The sequence below is a fragment of the Mizuhopecten yessoensis genome, unplaced genomic scaffold (assembly GCF_002113885.1).
Source record: "Mizuhopecten yessoensis strain PY_sf001 unplaced genomic scaffold, ASM211388v2 scaffold251, whole genome shotgun sequence".
Taxonomy (NCBI): domain Eukaryota; kingdom Metazoa; phylum Mollusca; class Bivalvia; order Pectinida; family Pectinidae; genus Mizuhopecten; species Mizuhopecten yessoensis.
In genome coordinates this window covers 11,097-29,648 of record NW_018403453.1, presented here as the reverse complement: position 1 = coordinate 29,648, position 18,552 = coordinate 11,097, and the positions used below count along the sequence as shown (strand labels likewise).

At 40.4% G+C, this 18,552-nt stretch overlaps 1 protein-coding gene across 2 annotated transcripts in view; it reads right to left on the bottom strand.

The window, feature by feature from the left end:
* Positions 1 to 3,883: 3,883 nt before the first annotated feature.
* The window catches only part of LOC110445506, a 25,546-nt gene continuing 10,877 nt past the window's right edge, over positions 3,884 to 18,552 (bottom strand). The window contains exons 2-5 of one of the 2 annotated variants that reach the window (XM_021490179.1): positions 16,989 to 17,090; positions 11,792 to 11,905; positions 6,242 to 6,383; positions 3,884 to 6,030 (exon numbers count right to left, since the gene is read on the bottom strand). In XM_021490179.1, coding sequence (XP_021345854.1) covers positions 4,550 to 6,030; positions 6,242 to 6,383; positions 11,792 to 11,905; positions 16,989 to 17,090 — 1,839 coding nt within the window. In that variant the 3' untranslated portion in view covers positions 3,884 to 4,549. The remainder of the gene's footprint in view (positions 6,031 to 6,241; positions 6,384 to 11,791; positions 11,906 to 16,988; positions 17,091 to 18,552) is intronic. The other variant, XM_021490187.1, reaches the window with a different exon arrangement.

The window sequence follows — 18,552 nt, the reverse complement described above, 5'->3', positions numbered from 1 at the left end:
GTAACACACGGACATCTGTGACTGTTTTAACATGTAACACGGACATCAATGACTGTTTTAACATGTAACACACGGACGTCTGTGACTGTTTTAACATGTAACACACGGACATCTGTGACTGTTTTAACATGTAACACACGGACATCTGTGACTGTTTAAACATGTAACACACAGACATCTGTGACTGTTTTAACATGTAACACACGGACATCAATGACTGTTTTAACATGTAACACACAGACATCTGTGACTTGTAACCTACGGACTCAGACGAGACCAGTTTGACTTGTACATGTAACATACAGACGAGACCAGGCCCACTTGTAACATACAGACGAGACCAGGCCCATTTGTAACAAACAGACGAGACAAGGCCCATTTGTAACATACAGACGAGACCAGGCCCATTTGTAACATACAGACGAGACCAGTTTGACTTGTAACATACAGACTCAGACGAGACCAGTTTGACTTGTAACATACAGACGAGACCAGTTTGTCTTGTAACATACAGACGAGATCAGGCCAACTTGTAACATACAGACGAGACCAGGCCCATTTGTAACAAACAGACGAGACCAGGCCCATTTGTAATATACAGACGAGACCAGGCCCACTTGTAGCTTACAGACGAGACCATGCCCACCTGTATCATACAGACGAGGCCAGGCCCACTTGTAGAATACAGAGGAGACCATGCCCACTTTAACATACAGACGAGACCAGGCCCACTTGTAGGTTACAGACAAGAACAGGCCCACTTGTAACATACAGACGAGACCAGGCCCAATTGTAACATACAGACGAGACCAGGCCCACTTGTAGCTTACAGACGAGACCATGCCCACCTGTATCATACAGACGAGGCCAGGCCCACTTGTAGAATACAGAGGAGACCATGCCCACTTTAACATACAGACGAGACCAGGCCCACTTGTAGGTTACAGACAAGAACAGGCCCACTTGTAACATACAGACGAGACCAGACCCACCTGTAACATACAGAGGAGACCAGGCCAACTTGTAACAAACAGACTAAACCAGGGCCATTTGTAACATACAGACGAGAACAGGCCCACTTGTAACATACAGACGAGACCAGGACCACTTGTAACATACAGACGAGACCAGGCCCAATTGTATCATACAGACGAGACCAGGCCCACTTGTAACAAAAAGACGAGACAAGGCCCACTTGTAACATACAGACGAGACCAGGACCACTTGTAACATACAGACGAGACCAGGCCCAATTGTATCATACAGACGAGACCAGGCCCACTTGTAACAAACAGACGAGACCAGACCCACCTGTATCATACAGAGGAGACCAGGCCCACTTGTAGCTTACAGACGAGACCATGCCCACCTGTATCATACAGACGAGGCCAGGCCCACTTGTAGAATACAGAGGAGACCATGCCCACTTTAACATACAGACGAGACCAGGCCCACTTGTAGCTTACAGACGAGACCATGCCCACCTGTATCATACAGACGAGGCCAGGCCCACTTGTAGAATACAGAGGAGACCATGCCCACTTTAACATACAGACGAGACCAGGCCCACTTGTAACAAAAAGACGAGACAAGGCCCACTTGTAACATACAGACGAGACCAGGCCCATTAGTAACAAACAGACGAGACCAGGCCCATTTGTAACATACAGACAAGACCAGGCCCATTTGTAACATACAGACGAGACCAGGACCACTTGTAACATACAGACGAGACCAGGCCCTATTGTAACATACAGACGAGACCAGGCCCACCTGTATCATACAGAGGAGACCAGGCCAACTTGTAACAAACAGACGAAACCAGGGCCATTTGTAACATACAGACGAGACCAGGCCCACTTGTAACATACAGACGAGACCAGGCCCACCTGTATCATACAGAGGAGACCAGGCCCACTTGTAGCTTACAGACGAGACCATGCCCACCTGTATCATACAGACGAGGCCAGGCCCACTTGTAGAATACAGAGGAGACCATGCCCACTTTAACATACAGACGAGACCAGGCCCACTTGTAATATACAGACGAGACCATGCCCACTTGTAACATACAGACGAGACCAGGCCCATTTGTAACATACAGACGAGACCAGGCCCACTTGTAACAAACAGACGAGACTAGGCCCATTTGTAACATACAGACGAGACCAGGCCCACTTGTACCATACAGGCGAGACAAGGCCCACCTGTAGCTTACAGACAAGACCAGGCCCATTTGTAACATACAGACGAGACCAGGACCACTTGTAACATACAGACGAGACCAGGCCCCTTGAAACACACAGGCGAGACCAAGCCCACTTGAAACATACAGACGAGACCAGGCCCACTTGTACCATACAGACGAGACAAGGCCCACCTGTAGCTTACAGACAAGACCAGGCCCATTTGTAACATACAGACGAGACCATGCCCACTTGTAACATACAGACGAGACCAAGCCCACTTGAAACATACAGAGGAGACCTGCAGGCCCACTTGTAACATACAGGCGAGACCAGGCCCACTTGGAACATACAGACGAGACCAGGCCCACTTGTAGCTTACAGAAAAGACCAGGCCCACTTGTAACATACAGACGAGGCCAGGCCCACTTGTAACATACAGACGAGACCAAGCCCACTTGTAACATACAGGCGAGACCAGGCCCACTTGGAACATACAGACGAGACCAGGCCCACTTGTAGCATACAGACAAGACCAGGCCCATTTGTAACATACAGACGAGACCAGGACCACTTGTAACATACAGACGAGACCAGGCCCACTTGTAGCTTACAGACAAGACCTGGCCCATTTGTAACATACAGACGAGACCAGGCCCACCTGTATCATACAGAGGAGACCAGGCCCACTTGTAGCTTACAGACGAGACCAGGCCCACCTGTATCATACAGACGAGGCCAGGCCCACTTGTAGAATACAGAGGAGAACATGCCCACTTGTAACATACAGCCGAGACCAGGCCCACTTGTAATATACAGACGAGACCATGCCCATTTGTAACATACAGACGAGACCACGCCCACTTGTAACATACAGACGAGACCAAGCCCACTTGAAACATACAGAGGAGCCCTGCAGGCCCACTTGTAACATACAGGCGAGACCAGGCCGACTTGTAACATACAGACGAGACCAAGCCCACTTGAAACATACAGAGGAGACCTGCAGGCCCACTTGTAACATACAGACGAGACCAAGCCCACTTGTAACATACAGGCGAGACCAGGCCGACTTGTAACATACAGACGAGACCAAGCCCACTTGTAACATACAGGCGAGACCAGGCCGACTTGTAACATACAGACGAGACCAAGCCCACTTGAAACATACAGAGGAGACCTGCAGGCCCACTTGTAACATACAGGCGAGACCAGGCCCACTTGGAACATACAGACGAGACCAGGCCCACTTGTAGGTTACAGACAAGAACAGGCCCACTTGTAACATACAGACGAGACCAAGCCCACTTGTAACATACAGGCGAGACCAGGCCCACTTGGAACATACAGACGAGACCAGGCCCACTTGTAGCTTACAGAAAAGACCAGGCCCACTTGTAACATACAGACGAGACTAGGCCAACTTGTAACATACAGGAGAGATCAGGCCCACTTGTAACATACAGACATACAGCTATGACTAACTAACTTTGGCTGAACGCCATGGTCGAATGAAACAATCACTCACACAATCCCTGATTATTGTACAAATTAGACACAAATTAAAATGCACTTAAGAAAGAAGAGAGTACAACTTGCAATCACAGTACCTTTATACATTCCATGAGCTACCTCACACAATAACTTTCAAGAGGAGAAGGAAAACTATCCAGTTTTCACTTCAACATGTGAATTATAGCTTATACAGGTGAGTTAAATAAGATTCTAATAACATGAACACATTTAAACTATTTACTGTTTTAAAACAGCATTTTCATTTGTAGAATTGCAATAGTTTTGCAGATATGACATTATATTATTGATCATGTACAGAGTAAGTTTATCATAAGGAAAAAATATATTTAAAATTGCAATTGTAACCCATTATAGTTTTTGCTCAAGTCTCCTAAACTGACAAGTATTCGAAGTTATTCTTAGCATATATACATGCATGGGGAGGAAAAGTGTGAATTATGGTTACAACAAGAAATGATCATTTAACTGATGTTCAGTAAAACACAGCTTTAAATATACACAAATCTGTGTAGACGTACAATACAGACTATGTAATGATAAGAAAGATCTTAAGTTTGACACAATAACTTGTAAAACACAGAATACAACATAAAAACTAATGTTAATAAAATCACTTTCAGTTTCTTTTTTCTCTAACAATTTTTGAATGATGTAAACATTAAGATGTAAAAGTAGGAATGACATCTATTGGATTGTAACAAAGCTTTGGGCATACACCACTTCCCCGGCATGTACAAACAACTTAGTGACAAATTATCAGTTTTTAGATACAGGATGTGATGTCACAGTTGATATGATTAATAAGTTAGAACTTCAGTCAACAATGGTTAGCATTCACCGTCTTCTGAATTTGTGGAACAGTGTCTTCTGCGCAATTGTAGAGGGTCATCAAAATGTATCACAGGAAATTTGGCTGTGCCGGAGGTTGAGTTGCCCCCTTTGTTGGCTGTGCTGAAGTAAAGGTTACCCCCTATGTCTAATGCAGAGCTATCACAATTGGCGCCCTGCTCCAAGTCCACAAGAAGTTCTCCTGAGGAAGGTGGCTGCACTAGGACAGAAGGTTGACCACCATTACACTTATTGTCTTGGTTACTATGGTGACAGGGGTTATTGTCATGACAACTAGAGAGGTTACTATGGTGGCTATTGAAACTGTCGGGTACATGACAAGGCACTGTAGGAAGCTGTTTTTTATAATGACTATTGTCATGTTGACAAACCGGCTGCTTGCTATCTTGTGAATCTTTCATGCTCTGTTGACTACTTGAAGTGTCTGTGGGACTCATGTGACACACCTGATTCTTGGTGTCATGTGAGTCTATCATGCTCTGTCTGCTCTCTGTGGTGTCTGTCGGGGTACTACTGAGTGCATCCTCATCCTCTGGTGCCTCTGCAAGTAGCAGGGTTCGCTCACCGGGAATATCAGGGGAGAAGTAGGAGTCTACAAGGTCATCACCTAGCTCTTCCTCCTCCGTGTCATCACCAGTGATCTGGCGCACCTCCTCATCACAAGCTTCTTCGTCACCTGTCCAATCGCTTGTAGTTGAGCAGTCATTGTCATTTGACTGCGAGTCACATGTGCTGCTACGGTTCAACTGACTAGGATTCCTGGGAGTGAATGATGAAGTGAGAGAGTCTACTTTATCTGTAGGACATTGCGCAGATTGGGAACATACCACAGGGCCTTGTGCTAATGGATGCAAGACAGAGTAGCCTTTTGTCGTTTGTTTATGCTGAGAATCATTTTGTGGTCTGTGTGGACTAGCACCAGAACAGTAGCGGTCTCGCACTCGTGCCTTCTCTGCACCACTACTTTGACTTCGCTGCAGATAGCTGATTCGCCGCTGGCTTGGACAAGCTGACAGTTTTGACAATTTTGAAGCTTTGATGGGCTCCATGCCTACAATCAACAAGGAGGGCTGCGATTGTGACACTTTCTCGCGATACTTTTGGCAGGGAGATAACAGAAGTTTTCCGCGGGTATTAACACACTCCTCAGTGATCGGGGGACTATCATAATCACAGCTTTTTTGGCGTACAAGTTTTCTGTCCTTAAACCGCTGTTTTTGTTGTGGACTGACAGTTTTTGCATTAGGATTTAGGTAGTTCATATGTGGTATACGACACATGTTATCACCATTATCTTCCACAGTTAACGGGTCATTGTCAAGGTTTGTTTCCATATAACTGGAGTTGTCAGAGTAGCAGGTAGATGGTGTAAGGGGCACATCCAGGGTTGATGACCCAGACAAATCCACACTGCTGTCAAAGCTGGATATTGTGATGTCAACAGGCACTAGCAGAGATCCTGTAACACAAGCAAACATAGTTACAAATAAGCAGCTAACATTATACAACAAAGGTAAACCCCTGTATGACAGTATATCAACTTGTTAGGTAATTACATCAAACATTACAACATATTTTGATGAGTTATAAGCAGGATCCAGTCTAGATACGTTACTTACACTCACTTCATTTTTCTTCATTGACCTGTTTTTTAGTTATCCTATACTTACCATGAGAGGGTTCACCGTCATTCGGGGGTTCATTGCTGGGGGGTCGGAAGGTAAAGCTGGGAGGGAGAGATGCTTGTTTGCAGATTGGAGTCTTCAGCTTACGTACATATGATGGGACCGGTGTTTTACTCTTTATCATCATCTAAAAAGAAAGTTAAGAGACCTGTAAACCCAATCAACTAATATGATCAAGCAAGAATTGCTTCGATTTTCTTTAAACACGAAGTTAACTCTCTTGGAGAAATTCATTATATAATGTATCAATGATAGATTAAATTACCTCCATCTCAATCTGAATTACCTCCATATCACTCTGTATTACCTCCATCTAAGTCGGTATTACCTCTATCTCAGTCAGAATTACCTCTATCTCAGTCTGAATTACCTCCATCTCAGTCTGAATAACCTCTATCTCAGTCTGTATTACCTCTATCTCAGTCTGTATTACCTCTAAATCAGTCTGAATTACCTCTATCTCAGTCTTAATTATCTCTATCTCAGTCTGTATTACCTCCATCTCAGTCTGAATAACCTCTATTTTAGTCGGAATAACCTCTATTTTAGTCTGTATTACCTCTATCTCAGTCAGAATTACCGCTATCTCAGTCTGAATTACCTCTATCTCAGTCTGAATAACCTCTATCTCAGTACCTCCATCTCAGTCAGAATTACCTACATCTCAGTCTGAATTATCTCTACTTCAGCCTGAATTACCTCTATCTCAGTATGAATAACCTCCATCTCAGTCTGAATTACCTCTATCCCAGTCAGAATTACCTCTATCTCAGTCTGAATTACCTCCATCTCAGTCAGAATTACCTCTATCTCAGTCTAAATTATCTCTATCTCAGTCTGAATTACCTCCATCTCAGTCTGTATTACCTCCATCTCAGTCTGTATTACCTCCATCTCAGTCTGTATTACCTCCATCTCAGTCTGAATTACCTCTACCTCAGTCTAATTTACCTCTATCTCAGTACCTCCATCTCAGTCTGAATTACCTCTATCTCAGTCTGTATTACTTCCATCTCAGTCTTAATTATCTCTATCTCAGTCTGTATTACCTCCATCTCAGTCTGTATTACCTCCATCTCAGTCTGTATTTCCTCTACCTCAGTCTGAATAACCTCTATTTTAGTCTGAATTACCTCCATCTCAGTCTGAATTACCTCTATCTCAGTCTGTATTACCTCCATCTCAGTCTGTATTTCCTCTACCTCGGTCTGAATAACCTCTATTTTAGTCTGAATTACCTCTATCTCAGTCTGAATAACCTCTATTTTAGTCTGTATTACCTCTATCTCAGTCTGAATAACCTCTATTTTAGTCTGAATAACCTCTATTTTAGTCTGAATTACCTCCATCTCAGTCTGAATTACCTCTATCTCAGTCTGAATAACCTCTATTTTAGTCTGAATTACCTCTATTTTAGTCTGAATTACCTCCATCTCAGTCTGAATTACCTCTATCTCAGTCTGAATAACCTCTATTTTAGTCTGAATTACCTCTATCTCAGTCTGAATAACCTCTATCTCAGTCTGTATTACCTCTACATCAGTCTGAATTACCTCCATCTCAGTCTGTATTACCTCTATCTCAGTCTGTATTACCTCTATCTCAGTCTGTATTACCTCTATCTCAGTCTGTATTACCTCTACATCAGTCTGAATTACCTCCATCTCAGTCTGTATTACCTCCATCTCAGTCTGTATTACCTCTATCTCAGTCTGTATTACCTCTATCTCAGTCTGTATTACCTCTATCTCAGTCTGTATTACCTCTATCTCAGTCTGTATTACCTCTATCTCAGTCTGTATTACCTCTATCTCAGTCTGTATTACCTCTATCTCAGTCTGTATTACCTCTATCTCAGTCTGTATTACCTCTATCTCAGTCTGTATTACCTCTATCTCAGTCTGTATTACCTCTATCTCAGTCTGTATTACCTCTATCTCAGTCTGTATTACCTCTATCTCAGTCTGTATTACCTCTATCTCAGTCTGTATTACCTCTATCTCAGTCTGTATTACCTCTATCTCAGTCTGTATTACCTCTATCTCAGTCTGTATTACCTCTATCTCAGTCTGTATTACCTCTATCTCAGTCTGTATTACCTCTATCTCAGTCTGTATTACCTCTATCTCAGTCTGTATTACCTCTATCTCAGTCTGTATTACCTCTATCTCAGTCTGTATTACCTCTATCTCAGTCTGAATTACCTCCATCTCAGTCTGTATTACCTCTATCTCAGTCTGAATTACCTCTATCTCAGTCTGTATTACCTCTATCTCAGTCTGTATTACCTCTATCTCAGTCTGTATTACCTCCATCTCAGTCTGAATTACCTCTATCTCAGTCTGAATTACCTCCATCTCAGTCTGAATTACCTCTATCTCAGTCTGAATTACCTCTATCTCAGTCTGTATTACCTCTATCTCAGTCTGTATTACCTCTATCTCAGTCTGTATTACCTCTATCTCAGTCTGTATTACCTCTATCTCAGTCTGTATTACCTCTATCTCAGTCTGTATTACCTCTATCTCAGTCTGTATTACCTCTATCTCAGTCTGTATTACCTCTATCTCAGTCTGTATTACCTCTATCTCAGTCTGTATTACCTCTATCTCAGTCTGTATTACCTCTATCTCAGTCTGTATTACCTCTATCTCAGTCTGTATTACCTCTATCTCAGTCTGAATTACCTCTATCTCAGTCTGTATTACCTCTATCTCAGTCTGTATTACCTCTATCTCAGTCTGTATTACCTCTATCTCAGTCTGAATTACCTCTATCTCAGTCTGTATTACCTCTATCTCAGTCTGTATTACCTCTATCTCAGTCTGTATTACCTCTATCTCAGTCTGTATTACCTCTATCTCAGTCTGTATTACCTCTATCTCAGTCTGAATTACCTCCATCTAAGTCTGTATTACCTCTACATCAGTCTGAATTACCTCTATCTCAGTCTGAATAACCTCCATCTCAGTCTGTATTACCTCTACATCAGTCTGAATTACCTCTATCTCAGTCTGAATTTCCTCCATCTCAGTCTGTATTACCTCTATCTCAGTCTGAATTACCTACATCTAAGTCTGTATTACCTTTACATCAGTCTGAATTACCTCTATCTCAGTCTGAATTACCTCCATCTCAGTCTGTATTACCTCTATCTCAGTCTGAATTACCTCCATCTCAGTCTGTATTACCTCTACATCAGTCTGAATTACCTCTATCTCAGTCTGAATAACCTCTATCTCAGTCTGAATTACCTCCATCTCAGTATGAATAACCTCCATCTCAGTCTGTATTACCTCCATCTCAGTCTGTATTACCTCCATCTCAGTCTGAATTACTTCTATCTCAGTCTGTATTACCTCTATCTCAGTCTGTATTACCTCTATCTCAGTCTGTATTACCTCTATCTCAGTCTGTATTACCTCTATCTCAGTCTGAATTACCTCTATCTCAGTCTGTATTACCTCTATCTCAGTCTGTATTACCTCCATCTCAGTCTGAATTACCTCTATCTCAGTCTGAATTACCTCCATCTCAGTCTGTATTACCTCTATCTCAGTCTGTATTACCTCTATCTCAGTCTGTATTACCTCTATCTCAGTCTGTATTACCTCTATCTCAGTCTGTATTACCTCTATCTCAGTCTGTATTACCTCTATCTCAGTCTGTATTACCTCTATCTCAGTCTGTATTACCTCTATCTCAGTCTGTATTACCTCTATCTCAGTCTGTATTACCTCTATCTCAGTCTGTATTACCTCTATATCAGTCTGAATTACCTCCATCTCAGTCTGTATTACCTCTATCTCAGTCTGTATTACCTCTATCTCAGTCTGTATTACCTCTATCTCAGTCTGTATTACCTCTATCTCAGTCTGTATTACCTCTATCTCAGTCTGTATTACCTCTATCTCAGTCTGTATTACCTCTATCTCAGTCTGTATTACCTCTATCTCAGTCTGTATTACCTCTATCTCAGTCTGTATTACCTCTATCTCAGTCTGTATTACCTCTATCTCAGTCTGTATTACCTCTATCTCAGTCTGTATTACCTCTATCTCAGTCTGTATTACCTCTATCTCAGTCTGTATTACCTCTATCTCAGTCTGTATTACCTCTATCTCAGTCTGTATTACCTCTATCTCAGTCTGTATTACCTCTATCTCAGTCTGTATTACCTCTATCTCAGTCTGTATTACCTCTATCTCAGTCTGTATTACCTCTATCTCAGTCTGTATTACCTCTATCTCAGTCTGTATTACCTCTATCTCAGTCTGTATTACCTCTATCTCAGTCTGAATTACCTCTATCTCAGTCTGTATTACCTCTATCTCAGTCTGTATTACCTCTATCTCAGTCTGTATTACCTCTATCTCAGTCTGTATTACCTCCATCTCAGTCTGAATTACCTCTATCTCAGTCTGAATTACCTCCATCTCAGTATGAATTACCTCTATCTCAGTCTGTATTACCTCTATCTCAGTCTGTATTACCTCTATCTCAGTCTGTATTACCTCCATCTCAGTCTGAATTACCTCTATCTCAGTCTGAATTACCTCCATCTCAGTCTGAATTACCTCTATCTCAGTCTGTATTACCTCTATCTCAGTCTGTATTACCTCTATCTCAGTCTGTATTACCTCTATCTCAGTCTGTATTACCTCTATCTCAGTCTGAATTACCTCTATCTCAGTCTGTATTACCTCTATCTCAGTCTGTATTACCTCTATCTCAGTCTGTATTACCTCTATCTCAGTCTGTATTACCTCTATCTCAGTCTGTATTACCTCTATCTCAGTCTGTATTACCTCTATCTCAGTCTGTATTACCTCTATCTCAGTCTGTATTACCTCTATCTCAGTCTGTATTACCTCTATCTCAGTCTGTATTACCTCTATCTCAGTCTGTATTACCTCTATCTCAGTCTGTATTACCTCTATCTCAGTCTGAATTACCTCTATCTCAGTCTGTATTACCTCTATCTCAGTCTGTATTACCTCTATCTCAGTCTGTATTACCTCTATCTCAGTCTGAATTACCTCTATCTCAGTCTGTATTACCTCTATCTCAGTCTGTATTACCTCTATCTCAGTCTGTATTACCTCCATCTCAGTCTGTATTACCTCCATCTCAGTCTGTATTACCTCTATCTCAGTCTGAATTACCTCCATCTCAGTCTGTATTACCTCCATCTCAGTCTGTATTACCTCTATCTCAGTCTGTATTACCTCTATCTCAGTCTGTATTACCTCTACATCAGTCTGAATTACCTCCATCTCAGTCTGAATTACCTCCATCCCAGTCTGAATTTCCTCCATCTCAAGAGTTAACTTCATTTCTGATTTACCTCCAATTATCACTAATTCCATCACTGACAGAAATGCCCTATGTCTCGGACAGAATTGCCCTTTTCTCAAACTTAATAACTTCCACTTCTTAAACTGAATAACCCTCATCCTTAACTGAATTACCATCATCAATGTCAGAATTACCTTCATTTTACACTGAATTTACCTCCCTCACAGACTGAATTACCTCCATCTCTTCTTCTTTAACATTGACATCTCTACCAGTTGATTCTTCTTTTTCTTCATCATTTTCATCCTCCCCATCTATCAGATCATCTTCATCTACCATGCGGTGAGATTCCTGTGCGATGTTTCAAAAGAAATCAATGACTTATGATGGCAATGTATGTAACTTTCCAATTGACTACAGCACGGCTGTGTCTTAGAGTTGATTTTTTTTTTCAGATTTCTTTTTTGCACAAAAAGCAATATTTCCACCCAGAGGAAGCAGGAGCTTATCTGCTGTGCAACTTGACATGGAAATTGTATTATATGTATTGTTAGTATTTTTTTTCGAAAATCATTAAGGTTTTCAAAATGTTCAAACTTCAAAACCTGTTCTTGTTTTCATATATATAGGAAATAATGTACATTTCAAAGGAATTATGTTTTTAATTTAGTTAGATACTTTCTCATTACTGATTTGTCTGACATTAAATTAAGTTAGATTTTATTACCTTTGGCTCGAGGTCTAAAACAAGAGGCCCAATGGGCCTGCATGGCTCACCTGGTGTTAATCTCACACTTGTAATCTTAAAAGTGGACTAAAATACAGCCAAAGGCAACATTGCTCCAAAGTGTCATAGCGAAATGTTCACCAGTGAAAAGATACAAAATTTAACCTTGACCTTTAACCCAATGACCTTGACCTTTGGTCAGTTGACTCCTTGTTTAATTCTGATCAACTTTGCTTCATCATGTCATAACAAAATGTTCATCAGTGAAAGATACAAAACTTGACCTGGACCTTTGAATCGAATGACCTTGACATTTGACCTCAACTTTTTACCTCAGTGTGTCTCTTTGCTAATTCCGAACAACTTTGCTTCATAATGTTATAACAAAATGTTCATCAGTGAAAAGATGCAAAATTTGACCTTGACCTTTGAATCTAATGACCTTGACCTTTGACCTCATCTTTTTACCTCAGTGTGTCTCTTTGTTTTATTTCGAACAACTTTGCTTCATAATGTCATAGCGAAATGTTCACCAGTGAAAAGATACAAAATTTAACCTTGACCCCTGACCCGATGACCTTGACCTTTGATCAGTTGACTCCTTGTTTAATTCTGATCAACTTTGCTTCATCATGTCATAACAAAATGTTCATCAGTGAAAAGATGCAAAATTTGACCTTGACCTTTGAATCTAATGACCTTGACCTTTGACCTCATCTTTTTACCTCAGTGTGTCTCTTTGTTTAATTCCGAACAACTTTGCTTCATAATGTTATAGCGAAATGTTAACCAGTGAAAATCTACAAAATTTGACCTTGACCCCTGATCCGATGACCTTGACCTTTGATCAGTTGATTCCTTGTTTAATTCTTATCAACTTTGCTTCATAATGTCATTTCAAAATGTTCATCAGTGAAAAGATGTAAAATTTTACCTTGACCTTGGAACCTAATGACCTTAATCTTTGACCTTGACTTTTTACCTCAATGTATATTTTTGTAAACTGAACATCTTGACCAAGTTTCATGAACATTGGTCAATAAATACCAAAGTAACAAAATTTGTTGACAGACAGACAGACAGACAGTGATTACTATAGGGCACCCGTATCGAATTAGATAGAAACTCTCTAAACCATTAATTGAGTGTTCTATTTTTATATTAAGTTATATACTCTCTATACCATTGATTTGTCTGTCAGTATATTTAGTTAGAAACTCTCTAGAAACTCTCTTAGAACCAACATTGATGTGTCTGTTTTTATATTAAGTTATATACTCTCTACACCATTGATTTGTCTGTCAGTATATTTAGTTATATACTCTCTACACCATTGATTTGTCTGTCAGTATATTAAGTTATATACTCACTACACCATTGAATTGTCGGTTTTTGTATTAAGTTATTTACTCTCTATACCATTCATTTGTTCGTTAACTATTCTGCCCTCTTATTGGAAATGACATTTAGAAGTTGCTTTGTCTTACCAGATTTTGAAACTAGCATTTGTTCAGTTTTTGTTTTTACTTTATATTTTAGAATTAAAGCTTAATAGAAAAATATTGTGAAGAAAGGAAATACTTTAATCTATACATATTTAATATATTTTAACATTTTCATTTTTATTTTAGATATAGAACCGATGACTCTTTTGTTTCAAGAATTGGAATTTCACCATATTTTATCAAACTATTGTTGAATAAGCAGACAATGCATATTTCTTCCCTGAGAATAAGAATAATATTGGAACACTGTTATAAAAATACCACAGCTGATATGCGGTAAAATCACACTACTTAGGCTAAGATATAATCAGAAATGTATACTTTTTTTTCAATCTTATGAAGCTATCTCAAACAAGTCAAACAATAGGAGGTTTAACAGGAAGTAGAAATACAAGCAGGTTTTACAGGAAGTAGAAACACAAGCAGGTTTTACAGGAAGTAAAAACAAGATCCTTACAGTATGTTTTTTTTTTTATATAGTGTTGTTTCAGAATACTCTTTTTGTTTTAAATATTTGGCCTGTCATTACCTAAGTTCATCATTTACAAGTTACCGGAAAATTTGATAATTCAATATTTAAACTTCCTCTAATGAAGTTTGAATATGATTTCCAAAGTTTAAAGAACAATCCGAAATTGTGTATGACCTATAACAGGGATTTTATGACTTTATCATCACAAGTCCACACAACAAGAGGCCCAGAGGGCCTGTATCGCTCACCTGGATACCTAAGCAATCATGGCAAACTATTCTCCAACTGAGATCAAGGGAATATGCCAGACCCCAAGGCCAATCCTTGTAGCATAGCTATATTAGATTTTTCATGCCCAGCAGTTTTTTGTATGGTTATGAGGTGGGGATCTCAACTGTTTCCAAGCTTTGACTCAGAAACTAGGTCCCTAGAGTTGTGGCCAGACCCCAGGATCGATTCTAATATCGTGACTGCATTTGTCTCTTTTTGCCAAGCATTTATATATAAAGTTTTGGGGTGGGGATATTAACCATTTCAAAGTTATGACCCAGGGGTTAAGTCTCCAAGGGTGGGGCAGTCACCAAGGCCAACCTGGAAGCATATGTGCAATCATCTCTTTATACTCAGCAATTTTATATATACGGTTATAGGGTGGGGCTCTCAACTGTTTCCAAGCTGTGACTAAGAACATAGGTCCCTAGGGGTTCGGTCAGACCCCAGGGTCTATTCTGATATCATGATTGCATTCGTCTCTTTATGCCCAGCATTTGTATATATAGTTTTGGGGTGGGGATCTCAACCGTTTTAAAGTTATGGCCCAGGGATTATGTCTCCAAGGGCGGGGCCAGACCCTAGGGACATCCTGGAAGCAAATGTGCATTCTTCTCTTTATACTCAGCAATTGTAAATATGGTTATATGGTGGGGATCTCAACCATTTCCAAGTAATGCATTTTATTGGCCCCACCCCTTAGCCCGGGGGGTCAGCCCCACCATTTGTACAATTTTGAATCCCTGCCTCCCATGAATACTTCCGACCAAATATGATCAATATCCATGGCATAGTTCCTCAGAAAAAGTCATTTATAGCAATATAACCAAATTGCCCCCTTTTGACCCTGCCCCTCAGCCCCCTGGGGGGTCAGCCCAACCGTTTGTACAATTTTGAATCTCCACCACCTAGAGATGCTTCCAGTCAAATATGGTTGACATCCACTTCTTAGTTCCAGAGAAGAAGTCACTTAAAGCAGTATAGCCAAATACCCTTTTTGGCCCTGCCCTTCAGCCCCCTGGGGGGTCAGCCACACTATTTGTACAATTTTAAATCCCTGCCTTCCAGGAATGCTTTTGATCAAATATGATTGATATCCAGTGCACAGTTCTTCAGAAGAAGTCGTTTGTAGCAGTATAGCCAAATTGCCCCCTTTTGGCCCCGCCCCTAAGCCCCCTGGGGAGTCAGCCCCCGCATTTGTACAATTTTTAATCACCACCACCTGGGATGCTTCCAGTCAAATATGGTTGATATCCACTTCTTAGTTTCAGAGAAGAAGTCGCTTAAAGCAATATGGGCAAATTGACCCCTTTTGGCCCCGCCCCTCAGCCCCCTGGGGGGTCAGCCCTACCATTTGTACAATTTTGAATCCCCACCACCTACGGATGCTTCCAGTCAAATTTAGTTAAATTCCAACCAGTGGTTAAGAAGAAGAAGTCGTTTAAAGAAATTGTTGACGTACGGACGTACGGACGACGGACGGACGACGGACGCCACTGTATGGCATAAGCTCACCTTGGTCCTTCGGACCAGGTGAGCTAAAAATCATTCGAAGAAATGCAGTAACAAATGTCTGCCAGGAATGTTCCTATATATGGTGTATCTTTGTCACATACATTTACATGAGACTAAAGGTCAAAGGCTATATTAGAAATAGCACCGACATATTAAAACTGATGTTATTATCAGCTGAAACATTGACTGAAACTAGACTAGGGAGGGGAGGGGGAACTGAAGTATATGTCCCCCAGGAAATATGTCTTTCATATTTTTTTGTTTACCTTAGTTTACTTTATGGAATCTCTCCCAAAAATTTATTTTAATTTGTGTCATCACTAAAATTGGATTCATGCCTGTGTAATGTACTACATGTCACTACAGGCATGTTCCCAGCATACATGTTTTTCTGTATTGGATAAATGACCATGACCCTGGAATATACAAGCCACAAGGAGGTATGGCATAACAAAACACATGTAGGCATCCATAAAATTTCTGAAATCAAAATAAAACAAAACTCTGGGTATAAGAAAGAAATAACACAGATGAGGAAAAGGCCATCTATCAGCATCACATATAACTTGATCCAACTTGGTTTCCGGAGAAAGGAATACAATAAATCAATGTCACAAAACACATAGTCAAATAGTCTCATGCAAAATTGTGCAGTGCTAAAGGAAGCAGAACAGACAATACTACACCAACGACAATATAATGTGTAATACATGCATACAGCTATCACAATAGAGAAACAGACAAGTGGGGCTTTGTATGTTACACACAATACTACTCGCCATCATCTCAAATTATACATTAAAATCCCTTTACTATTAGGAAAGATTAATGAAAGTTTTCCCTGAAAGTTATCGAGAAGAAACAATAATTTCACCACCAGAACAACATCAATTTTCTACAGAGACGCATCATAACAGACAGAAGGGGCCTCAACTCACTGCTCACCTGGTATTTGAGTTCAAATATTTCAGTTTTATTTTTATCATCCATTTCGTGTCGTAGCTCTTCCTCTACCTCATCGTCCAACTCTTTGTATTTGTAAGTTTCCTGTTAATTAAGCAGTTAATAGTATAACCAGATAACTGGTCATTGAGACACCCACCACTGAACAACTTTCACCATGGCAACCGAGGTGGTGTCCTAACCAGTTAGGCAAGTGGAGAAATAAGGTTTATCTGAAGGAAATGTTGATGACACTCACAGACACTAGTCTTCGATATTTTCTAAACACTTTAATTTGCCCCCAATATGGAAGTATTCATTTGCTGATATATAGTAAACATCAAGTAATTAAATAAATGTATTCTCATCAAAGATCAAGGTCAAACAAGGTAAACACTTACCTAAACATATATATACTGATCTTAGTGAGACACAGAGTGGAACACTTACCTATATACTGATCTTACTGAGACACAGAGTGGAACACTTACCTATATACTGATCTTAGTGAGACACAGAGTGGAACACCTACCTACATACTGTTCTAAGTGAGACACAAAGTAGAACACTTACCTATATACTAAACTTAGTGAGACACAAAGCAGAACACTTACCTATATACTGATCTTAGTGAGACATAGAGTGGAACACTTACCAATATACTGATCTTAGTGAGACACAGAGCTGAACACTTACCTACATACTGATCTTAGTGAGACACAGAGTGGAACACTTACCTATATACTGATCTTAGTGAGACACAGAGTGGAACACCTACCTTCATACTGATCTAAGGGAGACACAAAGTAGAACACTTACCTATATACTAATCTTAGTGAGACACAGAGCTGAACACTTACCTACATACTGATCTTAGTGAGACTCAGAGTGGAACACTTACCTATATACTGATCTTAGTGAGACACAGAGTGGAACACCTACCTACATACTGATCTAAGTGAGACACAAAGTAGAACACTTACCAATATACTTAACTTAGTGAGACACAGAGCAGAACACTTACCTATATACTGATCTTAGAGAGACACAGAGTAGAACACTTACCTATATACTGATCTTAGTGAGACACAGAGTGGAACACTTACCAACATACTGATCTTAGTGAGACACAGAGTGGAACACTTACCTACATACTGATCTTAGAGAGACACAGAGTGGAACACTTACCAACATACTGATCTTAGTGAGACACAGAGTGGAACACTTACCTATATACTGATCTTAGTGAGACACAGAGTGGAACACTTACCAACAAACTGGTCTTAGTGAGAAACAGAGTGGAACACTTACCTATATACTGATCTTAGTGAGACACAGAGCAGAACACTTACCTATACACTGATCTTAGAGAGACACAGAGTGGAACAATAACCTATATATTGATCTTAGTGAGACATAGAGTAGAACACTTACCTATAAACTGATCTTAGTGAGACACAGAGTGGAACACTAACCTACATACTGATCTAAGTGAGACACAGAGTGGAACACTTACCAACATACTGATCTTAGTGCGACACAGAGTGGAACACTTACCTACATACTG